This window comes from Pan troglodytes, chromosome 1 (genome assembly GCF_028858775.2).
Source record: "Pan troglodytes isolate AG18354 chromosome 1, NHGRI_mPanTro3-v2.0_pri, whole genome shotgun sequence".
In the NCBI taxonomy this organism is placed as follows: domain Eukaryota; kingdom Metazoa; phylum Chordata; class Mammalia; order Primates; family Hominidae; genus Pan; species Pan troglodytes.
The window spans coordinates 65,233,170-65,253,088 of record NC_072398.2 but is presented as its reverse complement, the minus strand read 5'-3'; the positions used below and the strand labels follow the sequence as shown (position 1 = coordinate 65,253,088).

Genomic DNA, 19,919 nt, shown 5'->3' with positions numbered 1-19,919 from the left:
ATTCTATACTTATTTTATGATATTGTCATTGATGTTCACTTTGAAAATTATTTTTTAAATCTAAATTTTCAAAATATTTTATTAGTCTTCTGTTAGGTCATATGTGGTTCTTCCTAATGCACAGATGCAAACCCTGAGGAACAAATACTGTTAAAGGGACTTACGGGAATCATGTATGCATATTGAAATTTTTTCCGAGTAAGAAAGTACTGAAAGAGAGGGGCTGGGTTAATGAGAAACATAATTCCATTCCCAAGGGAGAACCCTGGCTTTCTGCCAAATCTCTGCTTTCTGGCAGGAAATGGGACCCACTTCATCAGGTCCTTTGACAAGCATTTTTCTCTGTGTTTGAATTTTGGGACACGTCAATACTCGGTGAAAAAATAGTTCTTTTGAATAATCATCACTTTTGATAAGAAGGATTTAGAATTAAAGTAGAGTTTCCATTGTAAATAAAATAAGGATCGTCAAATTTCAACATTGTTTGGTAAGGGAACACTGATATTATCACAAGGCGAGGAAGCTTGATTTAAATCAGAGTTTGACTATCCCTAACCACTGAGAAGCCATTCCTTTTATTGTTGTTAATATTTAACATTGAAGTATATTTTCATGTTTTTTTTTTGTTTGTTTGCTTTTGAGATGGAGTCTCACTCTGTTGCCCAGGCTGGAGTGCAGTGGCACAATCTCCAGCCCACTGCAACCTCCGCTTCCTGGGTTCAAGTGATTCTCCTGCCTCAGCTTCCTGAGTAGCTAAGACTACAGGCACGCACATTACACGTGGCTGATTTTGTATTTTTAGTAGAGATGGGGTTTCACTATGTTGGCCAGGCTGTTCTTGAACTCCTGACCTCAGGTGATCCACCCACCTTGGCCTCCCGAAGTGCTGGGATTACAGGCGTGAGCCACCGCTTCCATCCTGAAGTATATTTTCTAACTGCTACTTTTGAATATCATGCAGGCTGACAATTATTTTGGCCAGGTCTTTTGAAGTGACAAGGTACAAAACACAAAACATCCTTACATTTTTGTATTAATAAAGAGATCAAAGGAATACACATTTGAAAATAAAAATTAACATTATATTTTATAATGTTTTGATTTTTCTTTTTTTAAATGAAAAGTGGTAAATATGAGTTAAGTTTTAAATGCATTACAGTAATTTAATAGCCAAAATTTTTCAAAGTATGTGCATTCTGAAGTTCTGCAAGATGCTCTGAGACTAAAGAGAAATCCATCTGGAAATGCTGCATACCATACCCCTCTCTTGGAGTTGAATAACACCGTTGGCATATGAGAAATTCTGCAGTAAAGAGATATCATTGACTTTGTTGAACTCTATAGTTCCCAAACTTGACCATAGGAGTTTTTTTTTGGAACTAGTGTTTTACGGCACACACTTCAAGCAACAGTGAACCAAATAATTAATAACATGTAGAATTCTAAACCATATATCTTTTTCACTTATTGTTTCTGATAAAGTTAATTGGAACTTCTGGGGAACAGAAGGGTGCTACAAGGTTTGTTCTAAAACTACATATAGAGTGATAAAGAACAGCTATTAGACCCTGATCTGAGTCAACAGTCTTAAGAGGCCTAAAGAAACGTTTGCTATTTTGCCTGAACCAGATCCCTCTCCCTAGAAAACTTTCAGAAATTAAATAAAGAGATAAAGCCATCTACCACATAAGCTGGAGTCTTAATTTTAATTCCTGTTAGCGGTTTGACATGATGACATTAAGCTATTCTAACCCCCTTCTGAAAGCAGTTGCCACCACTCTGGTCTTTCTGAAAGCAATCCATCTGTTAGTTTCCTTCCAGTAGTTTGATTTCTGACAGGCCAGGTGAAGGAAAAGCAAACATGCTACTTAGTAAGCACAATATCATCATTAGAGATCCACTTCTTTCTTCTTTGTGTCTCTTCTTTAATTTTCACATGTGACTATTTCAATTTAGGAAATCTGACATAAAACAATTCAACTTGCGATTCAGATAAACCGCCTGGCGATTGTTCGCATCACTTAGGATTATTTTTGCTTTAGAAATAGACCTCCTCTCTTTAGAGCAGTTTCCTTAGTGCCTATGAAGGATGAGTTCAACTTTCAAAATTGCATCTCTGTATAATTTGTTAGGCACAGATTTACTGCAGAATGTAAGGCACACCAATATTTTTCTTCATTTTAATTCTCTTCCCTTATACTCAAATTTTAAGCTGTGAAGATTTTATTACCAGTGAATTTTTATGTATTATGGTTTATATCTACCAAGGTACAATTATATCTACCAATATTCATTTACAGTTTCATTTTCATGTGCTAGCTGCTTCTCGTGAGTAAATGTCTTCTTTTAGACTTTGCAAGTTTCCAGAAGGCAGGGTCATACACCCACCCACCCTTTTCATCACTCCCCAGAGCTTAACCCAGTGGTGCTTGGTACAACCATTTTCTCAGTCAGCTCTGTTGATTGCTGATGATATTGAATCAAAATGCACATTGCCGTCTGTGGACTGAAGAAAGTCAGATCATGATTCCATCTCCATAGATTTCCACGGAGAATATACTCCAACCATGGCCAGTTTTTCAAGCTATCAACATGATGTCAACTGGCTCACACAAATTCTTAAAATTTAACAATCCTCTCTCCAAAACCAGTATGACTCAGCTCCAGCACTCCACCATAGGAGCTGTCTTTAGGAATGAGTGTGCAAAAATTGTTTTCCCATTCTCTAGGTTGCCTGTTCACTCATAGTTCAACCATTGTGGAAGACAGTGTGGCGATTCCTCAAGGATCTAGAACCAGAAACACCCTTTGTCCCAACAATCCCATTACTGGGTATATACCCAAAGGATTATAAATCATTCTACTATAAAGACACATGCACACGTGTGTTTATTGCAGCACTGTTCACAATAGCAAAGACTTGGAACCAACCCAAATGCCCATCAGTGATAGACTGGATAAAGAAAATGAGGCACATATACACCATGGAATACTGTGCAGCCATAAAAAAGGATGAGTTCATGTCCTTTGGAGGGACATGGATGAAGCTGGAAACCATCATTCTCAGCAAACTAACAGAAGAACAGAAAACCAAACACCGCATGTTCTCACTCATAAGTGGGAGTTGAACAATGAGGACATATGGACACAGAGAGGGGAACGTCACACATGGGGGCCTGTCGGGGGTGGGGTGACAGACTAGGGGAGGGATAGCCTTAGGAGAAATACCTAATATAGATGATGGGTTGATGGGTGCAACAAACCACCATGGCATGTGTATACCTATGTAACAAACCTGCATATGTATCCCAGCACTTAAAGTATAATTAAAAAAAAAAAAAGAATAAAAAACTCCAACAACAACAACAAAAAAGAATGAGTTTGTCCAGGTGCAGTGGCTCATGCCTGTAATCACAACACTTTTGGAGGCTGAGGCGGGTGTATCACCTGAGGTCAGGAGTTCAAGACCAGCCTGGCCAACATGGTGAAAACCTGTCTCTACTAAAAATGCAAAAATGAGTCGGGCGTGGTGATGGGTGCCTGTAATCCCAGCTACTCGGGAGGCTGAGGCAGGAGAATTACTTGACCCCAGGAGGTGGAGGTTGCAGTGAGCCAAGATCGCATCACTGCACTCCAGCCTGGGCGACAAAGCGAGACTCCATCTCAAAAAAAAGAATGAGTTTGAAAACTTTCCATGGAACAAAACAAAGGGAATGCTTGCTAAACCTGATCCTGGTATCATTAAAAATGTGCTTGGTAAAATTATATCAGCAAACTAGTTCTTGATAGGGGAGTAAGTAGAAGCAAATGTAACCATTATGAAGTAATACCTCTACTTCTAGAAAGGTAGGAAACACGCATACCTCCACCACCACCACCCTACCACACTAAACTCATAGGAGAGAGCATTGCCTTATATGACGTGTAGAGAAATTAAATAAGAGTGAGGGTAAGCTGCATGCAGTGGCTCACACCTATAATCCCAGCATTTTGGGAGGCCAAGGCGAGAGGGTTGCTTGAACCCAGGAGTTTGAGACCAGTCTGGATAACATAGCGAGACACTATCTCTACCAAAAACAAAAATACAAAAATGAGCAGAGCATGGTTGCCTGAGCCTGTAGTCCCAGCTACTTGGGAGGCTGAGTCAGGAGGATCACTCGAGCCCAGGAGCTCCAAGCTGCAGTGATCTGTGATCACACCACTGCTCTCCAGCCTGGGTAACAAAAGGGATAAATAAATAAGAATGAGAGGAAACATAACAGGCTATGGCCTTCAACTATTTCAATGCTTCCAATTTTACTTTAGGGAGTCATTTCTCCTTATGGTAATTGTTAATTTATTATACAGGTTGAAGGGGACCAGCTGCCTCCAGGACACACAGTCAGTCAATATGAAACCTGTAAGATCAGGACCATAAAAGCTGGCACCTTGGAGAAGCTTGTGGAGAACCTGCTGACAGCTTTTGGGGACAATGACTTTACCTATATCAGCATCTTTCTTTCAACGTACAGAGGCTTTGCCTCCACTAAAGAAGTGCTGGAACTACTGCTGGACAGGTAAGAATGTAAAGGAGCTTTTGAGTTGAAAGAAATGTAGGCTGATTATGGAGTGGAGCACGAGGTTCTGAATCACCTGCACTTGGTATTCGGAGAGAGATATGTGAGGAAAGATTAACGGGAAGGGATGACCTTTGGCACAAATGAAAAGAAGATCATTCAGGAGCCACTTATGGTCTGTTGCTGGGGAAAAATATCTCCTAAAAGATTTATAAAAGAGTTGAGAGTGGATACCTTAAATCTAGATTCAGTTGCTTTATGGATTTACTATTTGCCACCCTAAATTTCTCCATATTTTTATAATTTTATATTATTCAGTAAATAATCAGTTGACCAAGAATTTTACTGGGATGTTGTGGGGATGAAATGTGCTAATATGTGTGAAGTGTGGAGCTCATTCTTAGATCCACAGGAAGCAGCTTAGGAATGGTGGCAATGATGATGCGATGATGATGATAACTATTAACAGTCAGCATGTATTGGCTGTTTTAAGGATCTGCACATAAATATCCTTGATCCGTATTTTTAAGCTACTTATTACATAGAGCAGTATACATTGATATTTACACACTGTTAAACTTTAGATTTTCCTCTTTATTTCTGTTTTATTTAGAATTAAACTTGGTCTTTTAGAAAATATCATTAAATCAATTTGATACTGGGAGGAAGAAAGCTGTAAGCCAAACAATTGTTTTAGAGTCAGGAGAATCCTCATCTAAATCCTTATATTCTGAGGTTTCCTGCATAAGGAAGGAAATGAGATACGGCTTTCTGTTGGGCTTGTTGAGTATTGATGTTTGTTAACTAAATTTTTTTATTTTGAAAGTAATCTGTGCTCATGCTGAAAATTCTTACACTGTGGAAGAATATGCAAAATATTAAAGTTTGTTCATATTGCTGCCTTTTCCCCAAATAACATTTATTAGATTTAAAAATATTAGTAGTAAGAAGAAAATTAAATAGACCATCAACTAGGCAAATAACACATATTAACATTTTAAAAATAGAGGTAATCCATGTATATGGTGAAAAGTTCCATCAGCCCAGATAATTATAAAAATAAAAAGTAAAATATTTTTTTCTCCAAGCTCCAATCCCATTCCTCCCAGGAAATCACTGTAAACCATCCTTTTGTATTTTTCCCACACTTTTGGGTGTATAGAAAGTATGTATGTATATATACACACATTTATGTACTGTATGTCATATATATGATATGTTTATATATTTATCATATGACACATATACTTACCTGTGATACAGATAGCATCACAGTACATAGTCTGTTCTGCAATTTTCATTAAAAAAAATTTTTTTTTCTATTTTTAGAGATAGGATCTTGTTCTGTTGTCCAGACTGGACTGGAGTGCAGTCACACAATCATAGCTCACTGCATCCTCAAACTCCGGGGCTCAAGAGATCAGCCTCAGCCTCCTGAGTTGCTAGGATGACAGGTGCATGCCACCACGCCTGGCCAATTTTCAATTTTTACTTATCTGCATATCTTGGAAATTTTTTACTCATTAAGTGAATTAGTATATATAAAAGGCTTAGAACAGTGGCTGGCATATTGAAAGCTCAAAAAATGTAATTCTTATTTCAAAATCAGCACGTGTAGATGAATCTATCATAATCTTTTCAATAGCTTTATAATATTTATTGAATGGGTTATTATATGGATAGACATTTAAGTTTTCTCCAGTTTTTAATTTTTTTTTTTTTTTTTTTTTTTTGTTGAGATGGCATCTCGCTCTGTCTCCAGGCTGGAGTGCAGTGGCGTGATCTCGGCTCACTGCAACCTCCGCCTCTTGGGTTCAAGCAATTCTCCTGCCTCAGCCTCCTGGGTAGCTGGGATTACAGGTGCATGCCACCACACCCAGCTAATTTTTGTATTTTTAGTAAAGACAGGGCTTTACCATGTTGGCCAGGATGATCTCGATCTCTTGACCTCATGATCTGCCGCCTCAGCCTCCCAAAGTGCTGGGATTAGACTTGTGAGCCGCTGCGCCCGGCAAATTTGTTTTTTAAACTTTGTAAACAGTACTGCAAGGAGCATTTTTGAATATATATCTTCGGAATAGTTGGTTGAGAATTCTATAGGATAATGTCATAGAAGAGTCACTAATGGGTCAAAGTATATCAGCATTTAAAGATTTGAAAGATAACTGCCAGATTGCACCAATGACATTCCTGTCCACAGAAAACGGGAATGTCTATTTCCTCATTTTCCCCACACTCTTGCCAACTGTGGATATTTTCTCTCTACTTTTGAAACTGTCTTTGCCATGACCTGACCACTGACAAATGATAGCTTGTTGTTTTTGAATTTGTGCTTCTTACATTTATGAGTGAGGTTTAGCATCTTTTAAAATTCTTATTGGCTGTTTGTGTTTTCTTTTCTGTGAACTGCCTTTTCATATCCTTTTGCCTATTTTTCTTTTGGACTCTTTTCATCTAATTATTGATTATCTAATTATAACTCTGCATATTAAGGGAATTAGTTTGTTGCTTATCATATGTTAGAAATATTTTCCTAATTTTTCCATTCGTTTTAAAAGTTATTTATTAAAATTTTTTATAACGACATTAACATTTTTTGTGTAGTCATATCTATTAGTCTTAAGAAATACCTTTAATAATCAAGTTATATTCCAATATAAGTAAGGTTATTGACAATAGTGGGTTTTCTCTCAAAGTAGTTTACTCGTAAGATGCATATAGAGTAAGATTATTTGGATCAATGGTTATTAATATGTTAATCTTCAAGAATACTCACAAAATGTCTGTTCTTTGTCATACATTGATCTGGTTATGATACTTTGAGCTGCAGCACAGATAGGAAGTTCTGTAGCTTTTTTCATAGCAGTGCTTGACAAAATAGGCCTGGAATATAAACTTGGATTGGTGAGGCATTTCTTTATATAGGCAGGATCTTATGTAATAGATCATACCTGTAAGTAGAAATTGAAAAATTATATGAATTTTATCTTTTTGGTATTTCATGTTTATAAAAAATGCAGTATGCTGTTGGCAGGCAGTATGAATTGACTGTTCAAAACGTTAAAAAAACTCCTACAAGTTTACTTTGGAATTGGTAACCTCTTCTATTTATGGGGTGACTATTGATAATAGGCCACAGATGTCCACAGTCAATAAAGGAGTGCACGTAAATTCCAGCTGTTCATCCTAAATAGAGAACATATACACACAGGAACTGGAGTGTTTAGTCTATGACTCATGTACATCCAGCTTTTGATATTTTTTAAATCTTTTCTTTGTTCTATTATAGAGGATAGATATTTTTGCTTTTTAAAACACTAACTGGATGACTGACTAACACTGAAAATGAATCAAACTGCGTTTAATTCAAGCTGTCATGTAAGATATAACTGGAGAGTTAGGATTTATTTTGTACCATTTGGATGGGCCAAGGCTTGGCCTTGAATTTAATCTCATAAACAGATCCTTTGCTTGCTTCTGAAATGAATGGAATTGACAAGTACTCAATGCCTACACAATACCCAGCTTCTGCAAGACACCATGCAGATGGAACTCAGAAATATGAGACTTGTTTCATGCCTTGAGATAGTTTAGAGGTAGATGTACTATGAAGCCACTGGTACTTAACCTCCAGGGGCGCTCACTTGGAATGCCCTCTGCATAATTTTATATTCATGATTATGTATTCTTTTTCTTTGAGAGGATCCCTCAGATTACATATGGCTTCAAATTACATATCCATAAGACCTGGATCCACCCCTCAGTACTTAATATTTTACTGCAAAAGATAACATATTAAGGCTTGCATTTCTGAAACAAGTAGATAACTGCTTGAGATGGTATTAGATGAAGTTCTAACATGTTCTGCAGATGAAACAGGATATAGAAGTTCAGAGAAATAAATCTCATTTATTTAGATTATTCTGCAGAAATTGGGATTTGTTCAAATAAGTACAAACCTCAACATGAGTATTTCTTCCTTGCTTCATTTCCTACTCACACTTAGATCTTGAGCCAGGCTTCAGTCTTGATTAAATTTAACCAAAATGCACATTCTGTGAAACAGTGGGTTCTTAAATTGGTTGTTGAGACTTTTAATGTCTATAATTAAGAGGAAGCAATTATGTTGTATAAACTTGCCTATTCTGAAGATGAGCATTTGAAATATTATTTTGTCAGTAGATTGTGGTAGACTTGTTTATGGGTCTCTGACATAAGTTTAAAAATAATTTCTTTTGGTTTCTTAATAGTAGTTTGCTTATCTGTTGTGAAATTAACACTGAGAAGCTATTACAGCATGTGCTAATCATACAATAATCAGTCAAGAATAGATTGAAGACAGATACTGCAGTATTTATTTCCCACCGGAGAAGCTTATTTGATGTCAAGCTTTGATTTCCCTTAAGACTTCTAATAATGTGGGTTTTCTCATATGGAACTATTTGCTTTCTGGGATTTATTTTTTATCTTTTGACAGTTTTTTATTCTGCTATAATATGAGCCTTTTGTGATTGGCCAGTAGACAGTGGTTTGAATTCACGTATAGCCAATTCCATGTGTTTGCTTTACTTACTTGGGGTGATCATTTCCCAAGGACCCCTGTTTCCTGTGCTTCTCAACATGGCTCAGAGTCCACATTGACCTACTTTTAACCCAAGAGAAAGTTCTTGAATTCTGGGCCAGCAGTTTGTGTTGGGGCTTTGAGATTTTCTTTTATCTAACTTCAAACATACACTCACTCAGTTAAAAATCTGGCCAGGCGTGGTGGCTCACATCTTTAATCCCAGCACTTTGGGAGGCTGAGGCAGGTGGATCACCTGAGGTCAGGAGTTTGAGACCAACCTGGCCAACATGGTGAAACCCCGTCCCTACTAAAAATAAAAAAATTAGCTGGTATGGTGGCAGGCATCTGTAGTCCTAGCTACTCGGGAGGCTGAGGCGGGAGAATCGCTTGAACCTGGGAGGCAGAAGTTGCAGTGAGCTGAAATTGCACCAGCCTGGGCAACACAGTAAGACTTGGTCTCAAAAAAAATCATCTGTTCTCTCCACCATACCATTTTAAACATAAGGGTGTTAGATACTACTGAATATGCCCAACCTCAAATGTAGGGAGAAACCTACTTTAATTAGTGACCTTCAGTGAGAGCCATGAAATGTTGGCACAAGTATCTAGAGTTTTCTTCAGATAGCTGTCACAATAGCTCCCTTTTGGGCCATTTCTTGAACATTCTCTCTTTCTGTGTTATGCACTCTAATATCAGAATTAAGCAGAATGAGCTGAGTGCAGTGGCTCATGCTTGTAATCCCAGCACTTTGGGAGGCCGAGGTGGGCGGTTCACTTGAGGCCAGGAGTTTGAGACCAGCCTGGCCAACAAGGCAAAACCCCATCTCTACTAAAAATACAAAAGTTAGCTGGGCGTGGTGGTGCATGCCTGTAGCCCTAGGGAGGGTGAGGCAGGAGGATAACTTGAGCCTGGGAAGCGGAGGTTGCAGTGAGCTGAGATTGTGCCACTGCAATCCAGCCTGGGTAACAAAGCGAGACCCTGTCTAAAAGAAAAAAAAGTAAGCAGAATGCCAACAAGAACCAGAGTAGGGGTTAACTAGGTCTCCAGAAACCTTTGCCAAGCTGATGGCACTCAGGTCACACTGTGGAAAGCACTGAGTAATAGTCTGAATTACTCCCTTAATTTCAAATGAATTCTCCCAGTGGAGGACATTCGGGGTTTTTAAAGGTTGGAGCCATTTGTAAACACTATGCTTTAAGATTATCTGACTTAAATTTGCTTGCTTATGGTGCAGAGAAGAGACTAATTCAGTAGGTCTTTGAACTTATTTCTTCTTCCCATGTTTGCTTGCCATGTGTTTTCACAGGCTTCATCTCATTTAGTTCACTTATTTTTACCCCTATGTTTACAGATTAGAAAATTGTGGCTCAGAAACATTCAATCAGTAAGTAGCAGAGCTAGAATTAAAACCTACTCCTTTCTGACTTGGAAGCTCTTTCCAAGTGTACAATATCACCTTCCTTGATTTGTTAATATCACCTTTAAAGGAACCCTTTTTTGGGAATCCTTTTTAGCCATCCTTTTCACTACTACCTCAAGTGATTTTCCCTGGAAACTGTATTTCCCAAGGGCTCCTCCCTTCACACAATTGTGAGCAGTTCACTTGGGCATCAGTGCTGTTATTTGTCTACTCAAGCAATATTTATCAGCTCTTTAATGTGTACTATGTACTGTACAAGATGCTGTGTGTATAATGGTGGACAAACCTGCCTTCTTCATGCTGAATGTCTAGTGGGAAAGAGTAACATTAAACAAATCAGTGTGCAAATACATTTATATAATTAAAATTGATAGACCACTGGGAGATAAAAGGTTCTATAACACAGAGTTATAAAGGATATTTTGGAGAGCTGTACCCAAATAAAACTGAATGTTGGCCAGGATCTTAGGTGATCACTTAGATCATGGCCCATAAAGGTAATTGCTCTGTCTGTGTGTTTGGAGTGTTTCTGTGTACTGAATGGGCCTGGCCAAATCCCTGACCTTGATCAGCTTTTCCTGAAGGGTCAGGGATAGCAAATGAGAGAGCACGGGTGGATTTAAGTAAGTATAGTACCACCGTGGGAACAGAAACCTTAAATCCATTCTTTATGTCGCCTGGAGTAACATTTTCATATGCAAAACCTGACATACCAATAACCAGCAAAACGGAGCTGCCTTTGTTAGTGCAACCAGTTCCTCCACAGTGTAGAGAGGAGTTGATCAGATATAAAGCTTGAAAATTTTCATTTATTTCCAAGGATTTTGTCATAGATGTCAAACAGACTTTTCAGAATTTTAGGATACATTATGGGAAAAGCAATTTTTCCTGTCTTTTTTTTTACCCATGAGATTCAGATTTAAGGCATATAGTATAATGGTTAAGAACATGGGCTTAGGAGTCAGAAATTTGAATTTTATTCCAGTTTTGCACTCCTTACTTGCTCTGCAGTATTGGGCAGTGAATTTATCTTACTAGCTTCAGTTTTCCTCATCTATAAAATAACAAAAATAGCACCTAATTTATAGAGTTATTATAAAGTTTGAACATGATAATATAGGTAAAATTTGTAGTATAGTGGCTGAAAAATATTAAGTGCTTAAGAGATTACTATTACCTTGTTTTCTTTCTTCAAGGCATTTATTATTATTTGAAATTACCTTATTTATCTTGCTTATTTCATGACTGTCTTTCCCACTCAGAGACCATGTTAGTCTTGTTCATTGCTCTACCCTCAAAATGGTGCCTGCAGTAGGTGCTTAGGAACTATTTGTCTAACAAATAAATAATGGTTATCATTATTCATGCCTGTTCCAAGCAGGTGCTTTGGAAGGTCCAGCAGTGAACATTGCCCAGCCTCTGCCCATGTTTAGTGGGAGAGACAAATAAGTCTATAGACTCGTGTCATCACTGTCAAGGCCATGAGGCTGAATGTGCGTTTTTAATGAAAACTTTTTCCCTCCGGGAGCTGGTAGTTGTAAACCTTCTATAAAAAGCCCATTGCACAAATCCATTCAGTTCTCAAATGCTTTCGTTGCATGAGAAGCTGGTAAGTGTTTTTGAGATGCGTACAATATGTTCCAATTTGCTTTTTGTTAAACCTCACTTAAAAATAATTGAATTTTTTATTTAGTGCTGGAATTACACTAGGCACTTGCCAAATATTCCTAGATTCATGCTGGCATGCAGTGTTCATGTTCCTGTACTTCCTTTTCTTTCAGTAAGAGGCAAGGTTTCTAATATCTTTCCTCTCCTCTTCCAGGTCCAAGGAAAGGAAGTTGTCAACAGAGAGAGCACTGGGAAACATACTGGAAACTGAACCCGCACGACGGGTCTCAGAGCATCTTCATGTGACTTATGGTCCCAGTGTCGCCTCTAGGGTCACCAGCATCTAGAGGTGACACTGAGACCATAACTCACCTGTAGGTGCTGGTCTCTTATAGCGTTAACACTCACATTAAATCTTGTTACTATGAAACTCATAATTTGATTTTTTTCTAAACTTTTTGTTCTGAGTTATTTATTAATGTTTAACTTCCATCACTTACATAGGAAATTTTTCAAAATAATTCCATACCATTCTCTTCATTAATTTTAGTAACCTCCTACAGGGCCAAATCGAAATTAGCAGAGAGGGTCACTCATTAAGTCTTTTGTGCCTCCCTCAACCCACCCATGCATGAAACAGTTGAGATTTAGTGGTTGGTGGCTCCAGGATGCACATCCCATTTATTTAGTAGAAAAGCTTTCAGGAAATCTTAACATTGCTTTGCTTCCTTTCTAGCTTAACATACAATCATATTGAATATCCTGACTAGGGTGAGAATTTCTTAGTAAATGAAGGCTGCTATTTAAGATTTTTGTTAGAACAGATGAGTTTAAATAGATTTTCTCTAGGTCTGGGTGTTGATGACTTCCTAGGCAAAAAAACCCAAAAAAACTTGGATGGGTTACACACACATACACACACATATATATAACAGAACATATATATATATGTTCTGCTATGTATATGACCCTCTCTACTAGTTTCCATTTGGCTCTGTGGGGGGTTACTAAAATTAATGAAGAGAATATGGAATTATTTTGAAAAATTTCCTATATAAGTGATAGAAGTTAAACATTAATAAATAACTCTTAGAACAAACAAAAAGTTTAGAAAAATGTCAAATTATGAGTTTATGTTCTGTTCAGGACATCATGCCCTGTTCAGTTTTGGTCCACACACTCAGCTCCAGGAAGCATGGCTGGAGCCAGAATGTGACCAGCATTGTTATTATTTTCTCCCTGTAAATATATATATATATATATATATATATATATGTTAAGGTGTTTTTTAAAAAAAGGTAGATTGCTGAAAGATAAATTGGACTTAGATCTTATTTTCTGCAACTATGAGAAACATGACACTATTGGTTGGTAGAAGAGAAAAGAGGATTATAAGAAGGGTGTGAAAATCTTTGGGTATGAAAATGGTTATAGTATAGAAAAGAGCATTAAAAACTTTGATAGGGGATGCCTTTCATAAAAGGTCTCAGGCTCTTGCTGGCTCACACTTTATCAGGTGGAGAGAAACAGTTTAGCTCAGAAAACAATAGAAGGTATAACATTTATAATAATTTACATATCCAAAGATGTCCACATCCTCATCCCTGAAACCTGGGAATATGTTAGGTTATATGCAAAGGGGAATTGAGGTTGCAGATGGAATTAAGGTTACTAATCAGCTGACTATAAAAGAAGGAGATTATCTTGGATTATCTGAGTGAGCCCAGAGTAATCACAAGGGTCCTTAAAAATGTAAAAGATGGAGGCAGAAGACAGAGAAAGAGATACAAGGATGGAAACGGGATCAGATAGATGCTATGTTGCTGGCTTTGAAGATGGAGGAAGGGGGCCTTGAGCCAAAGAATGCAGGCAGCCTCTTGAAGCTAGAAAAGGGGATTGAACAGATTCTCTTCTAGAACCTCTAGAAAGGAACATAGCCCTGACAACACCTTGATTTTAACCCATTGAGACCCTTGTTGGACTTCTGACTTACAGAACTATAAAATAGTAAATTTGTATTGTTATAAGCCACTAAGTTTGTAATAATTTATTCCAGCAACACAGATAAGAAACAAGGAATTCTTGTCAGGGAGATTGACTCTGAAAAATCTAGTGGCCATAGGCTCAAGGATGTTGAAGGTCGGTGTCCACCCTCACCTTTGTTCTGTTCAGGACATCATGCCCTGTTCAGTTTCGGTCCACACACTCAGCTCCAGGAAGCATGGCCGGAGCCAGAATGTGATGGGCATTGTTATTATTTTCTCCCTGTAACTATGCCAGTTACTTTGGATTAACCAGAAAAATTTAATCTGGTACTGTTTGAGAATTATATCCAACCATAATTACCTGAGGGAAAATGGAAATAAGTTCTCTTCCCTGCTGGGTTGGTGGCCTTTGGTAAATATTTACTTTTGCCAAGTGGACCCAACTGTCACCTCCCAACACTATGGGAATTCTGGATAGGAACATGTGGCGACTGTAGAGCCTTAGCTTGTGGGACGACAGTGATGGTTTTGTTAAAGTAGACACTGAGGGGATGCTGTCAAAGACTTTGCCTCAGATCATAGCCAGGCTAGCTTTCTTTTCTTGAAATGGGATTTATAAGACCTAAGAGATAAAAATGTTTCCATGAAGTAGCTTGTTTTTTTTATTTCACTTGGCAAAGGGAGGCAAGGACATGCAATTATCCTTTTTTTGAAAAGAATATAAAATTGCCCAGCAGGTTTTTTTTTTTAAAGTGTGCTTCACATTTGTAAACTACAAAACAAAACTGACAAGAAACTGAAATGTAATGGGTGGTAACTGAGTTAGTAACTGGACAGTCAGACATTCAGCTTTGATCATTTAAAGCAGTGGTTTTGACCATTTTTCAGCAGTTGGTGGGAGTGATTGATCACAAACCCCTGTAAGAATGTACTAAAAACTATGGACCTTCTCTTTAGAAAAAAGAGAATGTCACAATTTTTTTCATAAAATTTAGGGACTTCCCAGACTTCTGTAAATTCATCTAGAGACCCTGGGTTATGATCCCCTAGGCAAAGTGTCCCTAGCGTGGTAACAGGGGATATGTAGGCAGCCATTATGAATGAGAGGTGGGCACTGATCCTAGCTTTATTATAACTGGAACACAGATCTTAAGCGTGGCTCTGAAAAGTAAACCAATCAAATTAACTAAAATTACGCTTCATGGTTCATTCAGGTAAATTTAATGGTTTTAGAAAGTATCTTGGGACATCTAAAAGGGGAAGATACTGGTGGTTTTGAGTTAATTTTGTTTTTCGTATCGCTATTCTCTTATCTGAAAATTTTTTTTACATTTATTTTTTGTGAACTTAGCCCTTGATAATGCTGTCAGGCCCCTAGTCCTGGGAACACAATTCTTTTGCCTTTGGCCTCTACTAAAGCTAACAGTAAGCACCCATTTAGATAAATTGATATTCCGTTGAGTTTTTGTAAGCTATAGGCGAAAAAGAAAAGTATTCTTGAAAATGAAAGGATGCCGTGATACTAAACTCATATTCATTGTATTTGATGTTACAAAGCATGTTTCATAAGATTTTGAAGAGCTCTGCAATAGCAGCTTTTTGTGGTTGGGGAAAACTGAGCCACAGGCTTGTACTGATTTGTTAATAATGTATTAATTCATCTTAAACCTGAGAAAAATCTAGACTCATGAACAGAGTCTGAGTGCTGCCTCCTTCCTACCCCCATCTACCAGTTTCTTCTGTTGTCCGTCATTGTAGCCGCATCCATTGCAGTGTACTAACAAGACGTGTTTGCAGTTGGTGGTTTAGCATTGTTATGAACTAGAAGTGGAAGGAGTAGCTACGGATGGGCCACCAAGCTCTGAGTGCAGGAAACAGGCCAGAGAAAAGAAAGGGATGACAGAGGCTTGGAATGGAAAATAGAAGAAACCTTATAGCAGGAGTGTGAGAGCCAACATACTTAAATAATTTTAAATCTGCGTGAGATATAAGTTGTGGCAGGAGAGAACTTTTTTTCTTTCCCTTGGATGAATAGTGTCCTTTTCTTTATCTCCTCTTTAGACAGTTGTGGGTTAAGGGCTGGAAAGAAAGGTTATTCTCCAGGAAAATGTTATAGCATTTTGTAACTGTCAAGTGGGGCAGAAATATCAGGTACTCTTTTGCTGTTAATGTTGCCTTAAGTGTCAGGGACTTAGTATGGAGATATGTGGACAATGAAAGAACAAGGAAGGTGCAGTGTCCTTCACAGCAAAGGCCTAGAGGGGAGGAGGGCAGCTTTTGTTGGGTCTTTTAGCTTTTTCTAGTCAGGGAAAAATGGCCTAGAGAACTAACCCTCATAAATGGAAAGCACAGTATAGGGTTCTCGGCTCAATCTTCTTGGCCCCTTCCTTTCCTGCAAGAGAACAAGGAGTTTTTGCCTTGTTGTTTTTGACCTTTGTCTTTCCCCTTGAATAAGTAACTTCACAGTGGTAACAAGACCTTTCCAAGGTAGGCTTGGTGGCTGTGACCCAGTTCTCAGGTCAGACTTGGCGGAGAGGTGCCTGCCATGGAGGATATTATTCAGAGTAATTAAAACCACACTTCTTGCTGATCTGTGGAAACAGTCCAAAGTCTTCACTAAGGTTTTCACCAGACATCTGCAGGCTATTTCACCCATGTCGTTCTCCTGAGTCAAGGTCAGCTTCTGAACATTTTTTTCATACCTGACCTGTGTTCTTTTGGTTCAGTTACAGAAAAATGCCTAAGATGTTCTGAGGCCAGCGTTTATTAGAAAAGATTCCCAGGAGTCCTTGAGTCAGCAGCTTCATGTGAGGTCTCTCTTTCCTTTACTTCCTCCTTTCCGTTCTTTCACTATCCCCAATAAAGTACCTCCTTCCCAACTCTTCCCGCCCCAGCCTTTCTTTTATTCGTGGTAGAAGAGGGTGTGTATTAATTCATTGAGCAAATATTTATTGTCTACTTTGTGCAGGCTCTATTCCAGGCTCAGTAGAAGTAGCAGTAAGCAAAATAGAAGAGTAAAACCAGAGTCCTTGCCACAGCCTACCAGGCCCTCAGCATCTGTCCTTGTCATCTCCATGCCTCCTTTTCTATTCACGCTCACTCAGCTCTGCCCCTCATTGGCCTCTTAATGTTTCTTAGAAACATCCTTCTGCTACTCTTCCAAGGCCTTTGCATTGGCTCTTTGGACTACTTAGAGGCTCTTTCCCTGGAGATCTGCAGGGCCCACTTCCTCACTTTCTGGAGAGTTTACTTAGTTTTCACATTCACATTGGGCCTTCCCCAAATACCCAACCTCTGGCCCTCCATTATACCAGGTCACCCTGACCTGCTTTATTTCTCTCCATTGCACTTTTCACTCTCTGACTTAGTATATATTAACTAATTATTGTTGTCTGTCTCCTCCACACTACCATGTATACTTCATGAAAACAGAGACTTTGGTTTGTTTGCTGCTGTATCCTCAATGTCTAGAATAGTACCTGTACATAGTCCTTAGTAAATAATCCTCATTGAATGAGGACTAAATGAGTGAAAGAATGAATGGTGGAATAAATGAATGAAAGGCTCACCATAGCTTGTATGGTAGGGAGTAATTCAGAGGCTGGTTGCTGAACGCTGACTGTCATGGCTGAAATCCCTGCTGCACATATTAGTTGTATCTTTGAGGGCATGTTACTTAATTTAAGCCTTCTGGGCCTCATTTTTCTCATCTGTAGAATAGGAATAAAAATAACTTCACTCTGTAGAATTATAGGAGAACTAAACCAAGCCAGCATGTAAAGCCCTTAGCACAGTACCTGGCATATAGTAAGTTCTCAATAATTATTAACTGCTGTTATTATTGGATCATTTGCCAGAATCAAGCAGAGCCTGAGAGATTCTTCAGGATCACCCGCCTCCTGATCTGGTGTTACTGAGACTTTCCTGTTGGGGAGCAAAGGTTAGCAAGGGCCCCCACTAGAGAGACCGTCCCTGGGTACAACTTTATCTAAGGGTTTCTTTGAACCACAGATACACCTGGTCTTCCCCTTCAAACACATATAAAACACTTCACCTTACCAGATAGGCTACAAAGAACACAGACATCCTCTCTGGAAATAACTGTTTCTGTTTAAATATTTAGCAACCAGTTAAACATTGTACTGGTTTTTTCTTTCCCTTTTCTATTACTTTTTAGGCTGCAGTAAATAATTGCTTAAGGCTGCACTTTAGGAGACATTTGTAAATTTTTCTTTTGCCTTGTGATAACAGAGAAAACCATGTCAAAAGTCATTCTGACAATTTTTATTTTAAGTTTTATGAGTTACCATTTAAAGAAGAGCAGTTGGTCATTGGTAAGCCTTCTTAAGAGGTTGGAGCTTTGATCTTAAATCCTAGGGAGGCTTTGCAGAAATTGGACACGACATCGTTGACAGGTTTGTCGGTAGCTATTCTATGGCCATTAATTAAACATACACACTCATACACACACTTTATTTACTACCCTGGAATAAGTGAATTGAACTTGACTTTGATTTTTGATGGGAAGCCATGAGAGGGTCCAGGAAAACATCAAAGGAACCTTCTTAATCTAGTAGGACTGACTGTCAAAGGACCTAGCCTGAACATTTAAAGAGTTCTGGATTCCAACACTAGTCTAGTTTCTTTTCTGTAAAGCAATAATTCTCCTTAATGATAAGAAAGGTGCAGGGATGGCCTGGCATGTTGGCTTATGCCTGTAATCCCAGCACTTTGAGGGGCTAAGACGGGAGGATCACTTGAGCCCAGAAGTTCGAGACCAGCCTGGGCAACAGAGTGAGATCTCGTCTCTACAAAAAATAAAAAAAATTAGCCAGGCATGGTGGCATGCATCTGTGGTCCCAGCTAGTGCCTGTGGTCCCAGCCTCTCAGGAGGCTGAGGTGGGAGGCTTGCTCAAACCTAGAAGGACAAGGCTACAGTGAGCCATGACTGTGCCACTGCACTCCAGTCTGGGCAAGAGAGTGAGACCCTGTTTCAATGGGAAAAGAAAAAAAATTAAGAAAGGTGCAGGGGCAAATAATCATCTCCATCCCAGTCCATTAAGTTCCACAAGGTTACAGGCTCTTTTCTTTTATCTCACTTCTAAAAGACTTCTTTGGAATAGCGTATATACTTTTGTTTTGCATTTTAATAGTTTTTACCTTTAAGATCTCAACTTTAACATCTTAAAACTTTTTTTCTTTTTAATTGTAGATTTTTGGAATAATCACAGCTATCTTAAAACTTTTATGCTCCTAAGCCCTTAGAAGTGAGGGCTTGATACTTGTAGAAGCATAAATAAGGCCAGATGATGCCTTTGCAGAGGCAAATCTGAACCTAGTAGTTGGGAGGTCCATTACTGCGTCTGCTTCTGAAACCCCAATAGAGCACTAGCAACAGGTAGCCATTGCATGCCTGTTGGGTGCCAGGCACTAAAGAGTTGGGTGCCAGCTCTAAAGAGTAGTGAGCAAAAAGAAAACATCCTGGTCTGCTGGAGTTTATTTTCTAATGGACAATTAACACAGCAACAAAATTAACTACACAGTATATCAGAAGGTATTAAAAGCCATAGAGAAAAATAAAGGAGGGAAGGGGCTGATGTTACAGTTGGTTTGAATTTTAAATAGGGCAGTCTGGGAAGGCCTCACTGATAAAGTGATACCTGAGCAAAGACCTGAGGAGCTGAGAGAGTGAGCCCTTGGCACAGGTGTGGGAGGAGGCAGCAGCAGGCACAGATTTGGAGGCAGGAGGATGCCCAGTGTGTGGGTGGAGCAGGGAGGAGGCTGG

The 19,919-nt window shown here is 38.7% G+C and overlaps 1 protein-coding gene across 6 annotated transcripts in view; it reads left to right on the top strand.

Moving 5' to 3' along the window:
• RGL1 (ral guanine nucleotide dissociation stimulator like 1) overlaps positions 1-19,919 on the top strand; it is a 291,692-nt gene that overhangs the window by 206,506 nt on the left and 65,267 nt on the right. For all 6 annotated transcript variants that reach the window (XM_016933982.4, XM_016933977.4, XM_016933978.4 and 3 more), the window contains one exon: positions 4,348-4,556. In XM_016933982.4, the coding sequence (XP_016789471.1) occupies positions 4,348-4,556 (209 nt within the window). The remainder of the gene's footprint in view (positions 1-4,347; positions 4,557-19,919) is intronic.